A 12,392-nucleotide genomic window follows, 5' to 3' on the forward strand; every position below is an offset into this window, starting at 1 on the left:
ATCGTGCACAAGGCATCGTGATAATTTTAGACAAAGATAAATCTGTAACCAAAGCAGTTTCACAGAAACTAATCCAACATTGTCACGAACGCAAATGTGTGTAAAAGTTTATTGTGTAAAGTGGAAGGCAACTTAAAAAACATGTCCATGATAAAAGATGGCATTGGTTCTGTAGGCCTCCCTCAGACACATAATACAGGCAATTGTGTAAAGGTTCATAAGGAGAACACAAAAGATATGTAAGCACTAGGTTAAGATTCCACTGAAACATAATAACCGGAGTGGGAGGAAACTTATTAGTAAGCCCCTTAATGAACCTTAAAACTACAGGGCACTTAAAAAGAAGTTGATCAGACAAATAAAGGAATGCTGTTAGGGCAGACAAACAACCCTTAACCGTTGAAACTGTGCAGGGAAACTGTGCAGGGAAAGGGCAATTTTCGAAACTTCCAACAAATGGGCCTTCGAAGAGTCAATTGACTTCTCGCCATACCATTTCACAAATATCGCCCATCTTGCAGCAAAGTCCATCTTGGTGGCGTGTCTTCTAGCTGATAAAATAATATCCACCACGTCAGATGGGAGAGAGAAAAAACTCAGGTTGCCCCGTTTAATCTCCAGGCATGAAGGTGCAGGCTCTGGAGGTGGGGGTTTAGAACCTGTCCCTGCAGCTGCAGAAGGATGTCTGCACATAGAGGGAGATGGTGAGGAGGGCTCAAGAGAGGTAAAGAAGGTCTGTGAACCACACCCTTCACAGTCAATCCGGGGCTATTTATATGACTTGGGCCCAGTCATGGCAAACCTTCCTCAGAACCTGAGGAATCAAGGGTATGGAGGAAATGCACAAAGCAGCAGGGAGCCCCAATTGAAGCGCGCCCCCCAAAGCTCCCTACATTGGATGCTAGGGACTGCAGGACATCACGAGTGTCAAACAGATCTAACTGAGGAATCCACATCCTGAAATTGTGCTGAACCATTTCTGGATGGAGACACCACTCATGATCGGCAGAATATTGATGATGTACATTCAGAACGGCAGCCAAGTGATTTGTTATGATGCAAATTTGATGGTTCTGAGCCCAGGACCATAGTCGCAGAGCTTCTCTGCAGAGAAGATACAACCCTACTCCTCTTGGTTTGTTGATATACCACATCACTGTAGTATTTTCTGTTAAGACTTGAACTGACTGGCCACTAAGGGAATAGGCTTTGAGAGCCAGACATATTGCCCGCAATTCCAGTAGATCGATATGCAACAATGCTTCCTCTGAACACCAAAGACCCTAGATTTCCATAATACCATGTTGAACTACCCAACCTAGAGTGGAGGTATTCGTTATTACTGTGACCACTGGAGGTGGAGGGTGAAACAGCTTCCTTAGAGACAGATTGCCAGACAAACCCCACTAACATCTGCTGCAGTGTTTCTGGAGATCTTAACCAACTTTTTGAGGTGTCCACTGTGCTAAAACCACTAACTGCAGAGGCACCACTGAAGAGCCCTCATGTGCCAGTGTGCATGCTGACCAACAGAATTCAGAAGCTAACAGACAAAGCAGGCGCAAGACCTTCAAGACTGGAACCAAAGCTCCTTTCTGAAACAGAGGAATCATAGCCTGAATGTCCTGAATACTCTGCCCAGGCGGGAAGGCATGACTCACTGTAATACCCAGTACTACCCCTATGAACAGGTTGGTTCCAAGGGAGACTTTGACAATGACAAATGTGTATGCAATGGGGGGGTTTTCGTCCTTAGCAAACCAGGTATATTCAATAGTGTACAACAAGGGAAGAGTACCTTGTTATCTATTTCACCGCTATTTATTTTATGCAGAGAAAAAACAATGACCATTAGGTTCATATGTTCCTGATATATGATTTGCATTTTTTCATGATACATTTAAACACATTTGTAATGAACATTCATTTTGTGCCTAAGAAGCGATACAATTCATATACAAAATTTGTGGTTTGGATACATAAACTGTGTGAATCTACGAATAAAACAGTGCAAATATTTTACAAAAACAATATAGATTAGACAAAGTGCACAAAATTACACCAGCATAACACAATCATTGAAAGATCCCCATTTTGCCACTCAATAGGCGTTTTTTAGTGAAGGAGTTTAGGCCACATGGGAAATGTCTCTCTGCTCCTGCGGGGTGCATAGTAAACTGTACACCTTTATTATGGAGCATGGGAATTAATCATTGCCCTATGCGGCAGACAAAATCAAAAAGGCTGACTCGTTTCTAATTCCTGCGATGAATCACAGGATTGTCATCAGGGCATTGGAGCACGGTGTTACCTATAAATGAAATTAAAACTAATTAAAACCTGGGGAATCTCCTTTTCTGTACTTATTTACAATATGCTAGTTTGCCACAGTCTACCTGAAATTAATGGTGTTGCTTCAAGGATGGTGGAAATAGCTTTAGGCTTTCTAGACAGCGGCGCCTTTGACCTGAGGGCCTCGATGTTGTCCCAGTTTTAAAATTTGATAACGCTTGCATGCATAAATAGAAGTCTTTTCTTGCCCCCGCCTCATGGAACAAAATGCCTCTTAACCTCCGCGTTATCTCTGAACACAGCTGCTTTCACAAGAAGCTGAAGAGATGGCTTTTTGCAAATTAAACCTTTTTAAATTCTTGTCAGAGCCGCCTGCAAGCGCCATGAGACTCCTTGGATGTGATTTGTGTGCGATACAAATGTCCTTGACTTGACTTGACTAGACAGGACCTGAAACAGTCAAGGAAATACCTGTCATTTAAAAGGTACACTTCTGTGTATTGTACCTGCAATTAGTAGACTATTTCGAAAGGGAACTTACATGTAAAGTCACTAGGAGGACGCAGGAAATGATTTACATTGTACCCATCTTCAACCGGCACGAAGCTGCCACTCTTTAGTTTTCTGCCACCGCTCATGAGACAGTGAACACCCGGTTATACTGTGATTTACAGTAAAAACAAAACCCATGATACACACATGGGTCCATAATACTCCACTGGGAAATATTGGTGGTTTTGGTTCACCTGTCCCTAATTAGGCATAACTCACTGCCAATGACAAGTTTATGCTACTCACGATTAGGCTTACACAGGAAGTTTTGTTCCAGGAACTTCCAACAGCACCTTCCAGCTGCAACTGCTGGAGCATAAAACCATCCAAGTCTTTACAATCCCAATTACATGCGTTACATTCTAGTGTACTTATGACACGTACAAAGCACAGTATTAACACTTTACTATGTCACACCCATTGGTGCCACTTCTGTCTAAACAACATAACAATGTTGTAGGCATGGCTCTATATTTCATGGTATAGCCTTGTGTTCTGCATAATTATAAAATCTTGTGTTGTCTTAGCTTTTTGTTTTATTCTATGACAATGTTTTAAGGGTGTTTTCATGTTCAACACTGCAGTAATGTGTGTTTATAGCAGGGGTGGCTTTGTGTGTCATGACTGAATAGGTTTTTCTGTACCTTGGATAGCTTTGTGTTGCATTCAGTAATAATGAGTTTTCTCTGTTGTACGGTTGGTTTCATACTGTGATGTGTTTTATGCTGTGGGGGGAGATATTATTGTGTGATTGGCTCTGAGTGTCATATTATAACATATGGTTTTCCTGTTTCAGATGTGGACATGACGATCCCCATTGTGTGTGTGGTATTGGCAGGAGGTCTGACCACCCTAGATGTAAGTATTGCTGGATGGAGGAAAGAGCACAATGAAGATGTCTGAAAATGCTGGTTAAAGGGAAGGGAGAGTTGGGCAGGGCATCAGCCCACTGGTCGCACTTTTAAGGAGAACTAAGGCATGGCATGGTGGCGGTGCAATGTTCGGGGTCAAGGGGTAGGTCATTGTATCTTGTCGTCTATAGTTGAAACAGAAGTGGTGTTGCACATCAGAAGCGTATTCACTTTCCTGGCCTTTGTGTGGATGGTGGCCATCTGTAGGGTTCAATGTGTGGTCTCTGTTATGACTTTACCACCGCCGGCGGCTCCTCCACTAAGGTGGAGGAGGGTCGCCTCACTGCTCTCGGATCAGTGTAAAGGAAAAACAAAATGATAATAACAGAATGTTATTATCATTTTATTTTTAGTGGAATTTGGAGCCAGGTTAGGGTGGGAAGGGCTGGGCTCGCCACATCAGAGAGCGGAGGAGTGATGCAGTCTGCACCTCAGGTGCGCATGATGGTTTGGCCGGCTGTCTTGGACCGCCCAAAAGCTAATCCTTGTCACACTCTTTCTCCGGGTGGGGTATGTGTAATGTGTGCTGCATTCCCAATCAGCACCGTAAATGAGCACAGGCTAAAGAAAATCCATGCCAAACCCTTTTTCCGGGTGGGGGAACTGTAACAAGTGCTGGATTCCCAATCAGCACCATAAATACCCACAGGCTAAGGATAATCCATGCCACGCTCTATTTCTGGGTGGGGAATGTTTAATTGGTATGTTGTATACCCAGGTAAAAGAAAGGTCAGGAGAGCACAATCCTATGATATAACTTTGTAAAAGACTTGATACAATATACAGTCAGAATAACATACAACTGCAAATGAGGTCAATAACTTCTCATATGTTGTAGGACAAAGGGATGAATAAAGTCCATATTTCGTGTCATCTTTTACTTTATTGATTCTTAAGTGATTTCCAAATTCATAAAACAACAGCCGACACGTGTTTCGTCCGTACTATGAATAAGTACAAGGACTTTTTCAAGGCTGTAAAGACATAATAAAAAATATATACATGAGTTTTACAAGATTTAAAATTAGTCAATCTACAACGATGACAACAATAAGAAGGGCCTAAACAAACACAAATGTGGATACTCATTAAGTAATGAGTATATAGTGGTATACCAGGAAGGGTAAACTAGAAATGTTAAATACAGAAAAATAAATAAATTATAACAAAACTGTGAGACAATAGTAAAGAAGAAAGTGGAGAGAGAGAAACACCAGAATATACAGGTGACTCAACAGTGAGACACCAATATAGCAATAAGAGAAAATGTGAACATGTCAGACACCCAAAGTGAAACTAGAATATAAGCATATAGAAAAGCCATATCCACCAAGCGTAATAGTCGATCTAAAAGTAGACTAACCTAATAGGATAGAATGATTCGACACATGTGATGTCAGTTCATCTGAATGGTACAGTAGACTTAAGGCTCCTGGATAAATAAAGAGAAATCATACGTAACTGAGAAATTGTTATAATGAGTAAAGAGGTCATTAATAAGGCATGATAGTTTCAACAGATGTGGTCCTAGATAGTGAGCCAAACCGATAATATCAATAATAAAATCCTCCGTCCATTACTGAATAAGGTTGTTCACCATGGATTTCTGTGACAAAAGGAAAATAGAATAATGTATGACTTCACAGAAATCCATGGTGAACAACCTTATTCAGTTATCCATCCTGCAGCACAATTGACGTTCCAGTCAATCGGGCATTTTGGACAGGGGTTTTTTGGTTTTTTACTGGTGAGAATTTTCAATTATGTAACACTCTCTCGACTACCGGTCAACTATCTTTTGATCAACAAGAATATTTAGATTTTTGTCTTATCTGATCAGTAATGGACGGAGGATTTTATTATTGATATTATCGGTTTGGCTCACTAAGGATAGACTTCCTCTGGGTGTACACACTCAGCATGACCTTACTCCACTACATCGTAAATGAGTGTAACCTTCCCGACCCGCAGCTAAGAGTTACAACGTTGTTACCAGGGGCACTATAAGCATGTCGCGGGTCCTGGTGGAAGCCAAAAAAAGTCCGTCTTTGAATGCAGTTGGTGTAGTAAAATACAACAATTATCAGGGTTAAATTGGCCCTCCAAGACTCTGGGCCCTGGCCAACTGCACCTGCTACACCACTGTCTGTTACATACATTTTACCGTATCCGTCGATTCACTACTACCACGCCTGTACGCTATTGTATTGCATTTAGAGGAATGATGTCAGTCCTCCTCAGGAGCTAAGAATCCTTCAAAGAGATTGTTTCAGCAACACACTTGAAAAAGAAACCTGTCAGTACCTTCAAGGAGCCTGTACCAGCACCTCCGTGGCAGTGCATTCCCACACACTCGGAGGGCCAGTCAAAGAAGTTCTCCATAATGCACGCTGTCTTGTTTGTCTCCCCGCGTGCACGCTGGAATCGTATTGATTCCAAATGGTCCTCTGCATTGCAGAGCAGTGCATGCGCTGCTTTTCACCAGGCCGAGACCTAAAAATATAGCACATTCTCTCAGAAAAGTACTTTAAATGATTAGTGACATGATATGTCGGTTACTTAGATACCGACCACCAGATTCTGCCTCCGAATAAGTGTGCCAGCCAATCAAATAGCTCAGCATGCAGTCCAGAAGAGTAAAGCTTTCTCGCAACAAACCACTGCCCTAGCTGGGGGCAGAGGGGGTGCTGGCACTTCCATGTGCTACGTTGCTTCCCGGCCATTCTCACACAGAGCAATTGACGCAGATGCACTCGTCACTGTGCACGCACGTGAACGTACACACCAACACACATCTGCACTCAAATGAAAATCATAGCTGGTGGAATACCAACCATAATTACATGTCGCTAACAATGAAGTGCAGTCTTTGTGCCCATTCAATCATTGGCCTCTTTGCTAATATCACACACGAGTTGAGCACACTTGGACAGTTCACTACGTGAAGGAGATTGCTTGACACTGTAATGTAGTCTCTTCATGATCACTGAGTCTCTTGTCGCTCTCTTTCTCGCGCTGATTTCCACATAACTGTGTACTTGAACAGGTTTCAATTTGATTTAAAACATGCATATATTTACGAAGTAACCAGTTTAACATGTATGAGGGTTGATACTTTCATAAATGTGGGGCATATTATAAAGGGATTTATCTCCGCTTTTTTGGCTTTAAAAGCCAAGAAAGCGGAGATAAAATGATCTCCCTATCAGCAACAGAGTGCTAACACGCAAATTTGCATGTTAGCACCCTTTTTCTCTACGCTTCCCCTTGCATCTCTAATGAGATGCAAAGGGGGCGTTCCAGAGAAAAATAATAGGAGAAATTTTGTTAAGCGACATTTCTTCTATTATCAAGGATTTCGCTAACCCTGTTAGTGATAAAAAAAAGCAGCGCTAACCGGGGTTGGCGCTGCTTTTTTTACACCTGGTATTTTCCTGACTAAGCCATGATATCCCATGGAAGGTGAATATCATGGCTAAGTTTGTGAGCCCCTATCATCAAGCTAACGCCAAACTTCGAGAGATTACCGTTGGTTTTCCAGCGATAATCTCTCATTTGGCAGTTAGCGCGAGGATTTTTATCACTTCTGAGATAAACCTTGCTAATAGCAAGTTATCTCTGCGATAATTTCCGGCGATGCTTAGCGTTAAAAAATTTGTTGCTAAGCCTCGTTAGCGATAAACATCGCTAATCGTTGGTAATATGCCCCATTGTTCGTTAATTCGCTTACTGCTTGCCTCTAATTTTAATTCCCTGTGTTTATACTCCCCGCGTACATGAAGGGTTGCATGCAATACCTCATTTTATAGCGGCACAGGGAGGGATACTGGCCCCCCAAATCACTGTGAAATGAATTATTTCAGAATCGCTGCTACAGTGGTATGCACACGGGTGTTCACAACAATGCCTGGCCCCTTGAATACAGCAGATATCCTATGAGTATGGGAAGCCGTTCATGTCACAATTACAGATCCCCATATAAGACATCTCCTGAAATGCATGGGGTGCTGCAAAATGTATTTGACACACACCAGAATGAATGTAACATGTGTTAAAGCAAATATGCAACATGGCAGAATGAATATACTATCTAGTAGACAATTCAAATAACACACACTCTGACCTGGATAAAATATATACTGAGATGTATAGTAACTACGTTGAAAGGAATATGTTGTTGCTGAAAAGAATACAACAAAAATTGCAGTGAATATAACCCTTATTGAAATGATAAAGACTGGTGCTGAAATGAATATGTCCCACATTGGAACGAATATGTCAAAAATTACATTACATCTGACACTCTTTAAAATGACTATGACACTCATGAAATGAATGTCAGACATACATCAATGAATACAAGCCATGTTCAAATGAATATCACACATGTCCAAACGAATATAGGATAAGTTGAAATAAATATGACTGGTGTCAAAATGAATATGATTAACACTGAACTGAATATGAAACATGTTCATTTGAATATGATTGCAGTTGAAATGAATTTTATGTACATTAAAATGAATATGGCCCACACTTAATTGAATATGAGACGCTTTGAACGGAATCAACATCCATTGGAATGAATATGATACATGTTAAATTGAATGCAACACTCTTTCAAATGACTGTGACACACATGAACTGAATGTCAGACAATCAGCAATGAATACAAGCCATGGTCTAATGAATATGGCACATGTTCAAACAAATATAAGATAAGTTGAAATAAATATGACTAGTGTCAAAATGAATATGAATAACACTGTACTAAATATGACATACGTTCATATGAAGATGATTACAGTTGAAATTAATTTGGCATGCCTTAAAAGGAATATTGCCCACTCTTAAATGAATATGAGAAGCTTTGAATTAAGTACAACATCCATTGAAATGAATATTGCACATCTTGAAATAATTCTGACACATGTTGAAACATACATGACATATGTTGACACAAGTAACATGTTCATTGAATTTGAAAGTTCACACTTTCAAAGGAATATGACAACTGTCATAATAAGTCTTGATCTGTTGAAATAAACATTACTCATGTCATAATGGATAAGACAGGCATAGCAATGATTATAACAATTGTTAAAATTAATTTGCCCTATATTAAATGAATGTGATACACAATTGAATGAGTATGGCATGCACTGAAAGTAATCAAACTAGTGTTAAAATGATAATGACCTACACTGAACTGAATCTGATGTATGTTGATATGAATGTGACCGCAGTTGAAATTATTTTGTTATGCCTCAAAACAAATATGGTCAACGTTTAAGTAATATGAGAAGCTTTGAACTGAATGTACTTCCATTGTAATGAATATGGCATTTTTTTAACTTAATCTGAAACATGATGAAAAAGACAAACTCTTGTTTAAAATCATGAAGTGGGCATGAGGATTTGCTCATTTTTACATGCTCAACCTCTTTTGTTTCCTGAATGTATGGCTGTTTTAGACTCTGAACACTATTTGTTTAGAGCATTTATAGAGCGCACAACTGCCTGGAGGCGACTAGGTGCTAATACCCTGAAATACAGCCTGGCTGCCACTGTGACTAGTTGTGTGAGAGTTACTTGACGAAGAGCCATGTTTTTAGTGCTTTTATAAAGGACAGAAGTGTAGGGCTGTGTTTTATCCTGTCTGGGGGCATGTTCGAGGTTTTAACAGTCCCGACCAGGAAACTTCTTCCACCCCAGCGAGCTCTCTTGATCCTGGGTGTTTGTGCGGTTTATGGTGGCCCAGATTTCTAGGAGGTAAGTACCAGTTCAGTCGACTCTTCAGATAGTGAGGACCAGACCCACGGAGTGCCTTAAACATTAGGAATTGGGATTTTAAAGTAATCCTCTTGGCCACTGGGAGCCAGTGCAAAGGTCTCAATTTGTGCGAGACTGGCTGAAAGTTTGGTTTATCCAGCAGCAGTCTGGCAGCTGCAGTCTGAAGATGCTGCAGCTTTTGAAGGTGCTGCGTTTGGATCCCTACGTACAGCGCATTTCCGTAGTCCAGTCTGGACAAGGCTAGTGCCGTCACCTGGGTTTTTAAGGATTCCAGAGGAATGAAGGAGTGAATTTTCCTAATCATCTTTAAGATGAAGAAGATTGAAGAGGTGAGGGAGCTGATCTGGGTTTTAAATTTCAATTTATCGTCAAAAATAAAGCCTAGATTTTTTCCTTTTGCACCGGGACAGGAAGGTCTCCCAGAAAGGACGGCCACCATCTGGGTGTCCAAATTGAGGTGTCCGAGCCAAACAGGAGAACCTCTATTTTCCCCCATTCAATTTCAGACAGTTATGACTCATCCACTGAGGGACCTGTGTCATACAGTGGTTGAAATGATCTGCTGACTCTTCAATTTTGCTGGAAATTGATATGACTAGCTGTGTATCATCAGCATATGAGACCACTGAGAAGCCGAACTTCCTGATGATTTTAGCCAGAGGGGAACGTATAGATTGAACAGCGTAGGGCTTAAAGCCGAACCCTGTGGTACCCCACACAGGAGCATGAATTGTTCTGAGGGAAAGGTTCCAGCCTCTATCGATTGAGCCCTATCCAAAAGGAAAGAGGATAACAGTTTGAATGCCGTGCCTCTGATTCCTAGTTCTGAAAGCCTGTTGACTAAGATGGCATGGCTCACCATGGCACTACTGTCAGCGCACAGTGTATATGCTATGAACCCTAAAACGTTTAGTCATTGACTAATCATTGATTGGCATGTTAAGGCCATTGTGTGTGATGTAGAAACTGCACCCAAGGCATGGAAATGGAAAAGTCACCTGAGATGTGCAGAACTTATTGTACACTCCACTCAGTACGACAAGGAAACATGACATCAGGGCTAGCATTGTAGCCTGACTGCTGCAGTGTAAAGCTTGCTGAGCAAATGGTTAAACTAACCCTTTTTAATAGGTAAAAACCTCCCTGTTAAATATTAGTCACTCCTATGTTGGCGTTGCAGCCAACAAGGTTCGGTGGATGGAATTTAAAAGTGTCACATGTTAAAAATAAACATGACAACGTCCCTAAAGCAATAAATCCCTAAAAGCTATTCTTGATTTGGCAGGTCTTGCTGTCCTCTATATAAAACCATAGTGATTTCGAATTTTTATTAAATAGAAATAATAAATAGAAAGTTACCATTAATCTGCCTAAGCTGTCACAAGGCTAAACAGCATTCACTTTTGCCAACTCCCGACCTGTTCTCAAGCCTGGTAATAGGTGTGCAAAATGTGTGAACTGCAGCACAGGAGCAAACAATAGGCTGACCTGAATGGGCAGAGATGACCCCTCGGAATTCTACAGAATATTCACAGGGGAGGTTGTGGGCATCCTGTTGACACTGTAATGTCCAATCCTGCCTAACAGGTCTGTTGAGCCACATCTAAAACTTGACAGAGAGAGAACAAGATGCCAAGACAATTCTTGTGTATTTAATGCCTTTTACTGAAAGACTTTGCTTTGTTGTGACCTATCAGGCCTCAGTCTCTGGGTTTGTTGTGGGTACAGAGAGTGCTTCAAATTGCAATTAGTGTTAGATGTGGGACGCACTATGCTTACCATGGTACACTCCCCACTCACACCCACAGCCTCAGAGCCCAAGTTTTGTGTGGCCAAAGACCTTTGCCATAGGGCATGTGTCCTGACACAATGCATTTTTGGCCTTATTAGAGTAACGCAATCAGGAACTACAGCAAAAATAGATTTGTCACGACCTGGGATCCTTTACTCCATTGGTCATAGAGGAACTAGGAGTGTCATAGGGTGTCCCCCTTAGGCTGATGAATTGGTCAAGTCTGGACCCTCATCATTAGTCATTGCTCAGAAAAATGCTGAACTTGCAAAAGGATGCCAGGCAGACTGAATCTGCTGCACTTGCCTTTTGAGACCGGCAAGAAGGAACCGAGTAGTTTGGACCTCCCTTCCTTTTGAAACAATAGTTAAGAAAGGTCCCCAAGGATCATGAGGCTGATCTTCTGGGTGGCTCCAGGAACCTAAAAAAGCTGAATAGGACATTCCTGTGAAGAATGCCAGTTGACCAGTGGCAACTATACTGGACTGGACTTTGTTGTTTCCATCTACCAGTCACCCTGAGGTGCAGATTTATCATTATTTCATGCAGAGCAGTACAGCAAGCCACCTTCTGGGTGAAAGAGAAAGGGCAGGATTGCACCATATTTAACATAATATAGTACATTCCTGTACTTGCTTGCACTGGTGCACAATGTGCTGCCAAACTTCAATGCAGGCATCTTTGCGCTGTGGTGCATGGGTGCCTGCTTTGCAGACAGGATTGTTTTGTGCAAGAACAGACACCTTCCTGCGCAAAAACAACCCTCTGAGGCCTTTCCTCTTTCTATGTAGGAACAAAAGAGGAGAAATAAAGATTTTTATCCTCGTTACGCCTGACCTGGGAAGGCATATCATTCTGCCCCATTCCCAGGTCTCCCAACATCCTTGGGTGGGAAAGTCCACGCTCCAGCCATGAACCACCTCCCTGGGGCATAGTAATGCAACATAGCAAATGGTGCTGCATTTTGTTAGTCTAGATTTATCAAGCCACAGCTTGCATGGCTTGATAAATCTGATTTAGTAGTTGTGTCGCCCTTGTGCGCCCCCTTGCAT

The 12,392-nt window shown here is 41.6% G+C and overlaps 1 protein-coding gene across 1 annotated transcript in view; it reads left to right on the forward strand.

Moving 5' to 3' along the window:
• LOC144774081 (transient receptor potential cation channel subfamily M member 2-like) overlaps nucleotides 1–12,392 on the forward strand; it is a 334,005-nt gene that overhangs the window by 131,884 nt on the left and 189,729 nt on the right. The window contains exon 3 of the mRNA XM_078659108.1: nucleotides 3,641–3,702. Within this exon, the coding sequence (XP_078515234.1) occupies nucleotides 3,641–3,702 (62 nt within the window). The remainder of the gene's footprint in view (nucleotides 1–3,640; nucleotides 3,703–12,392) is intronic.

This window comes from Lissotriton helveticus, chromosome 8 (assembly GCF_964261635.1).
Source record: "Lissotriton helveticus chromosome 8, aLisHel1.1, whole genome shotgun sequence".
Lineage (NCBI taxonomy): Eukaryota > Metazoa > Chordata > Amphibia > Caudata > Salamandridae > Lissotriton > Lissotriton helveticus.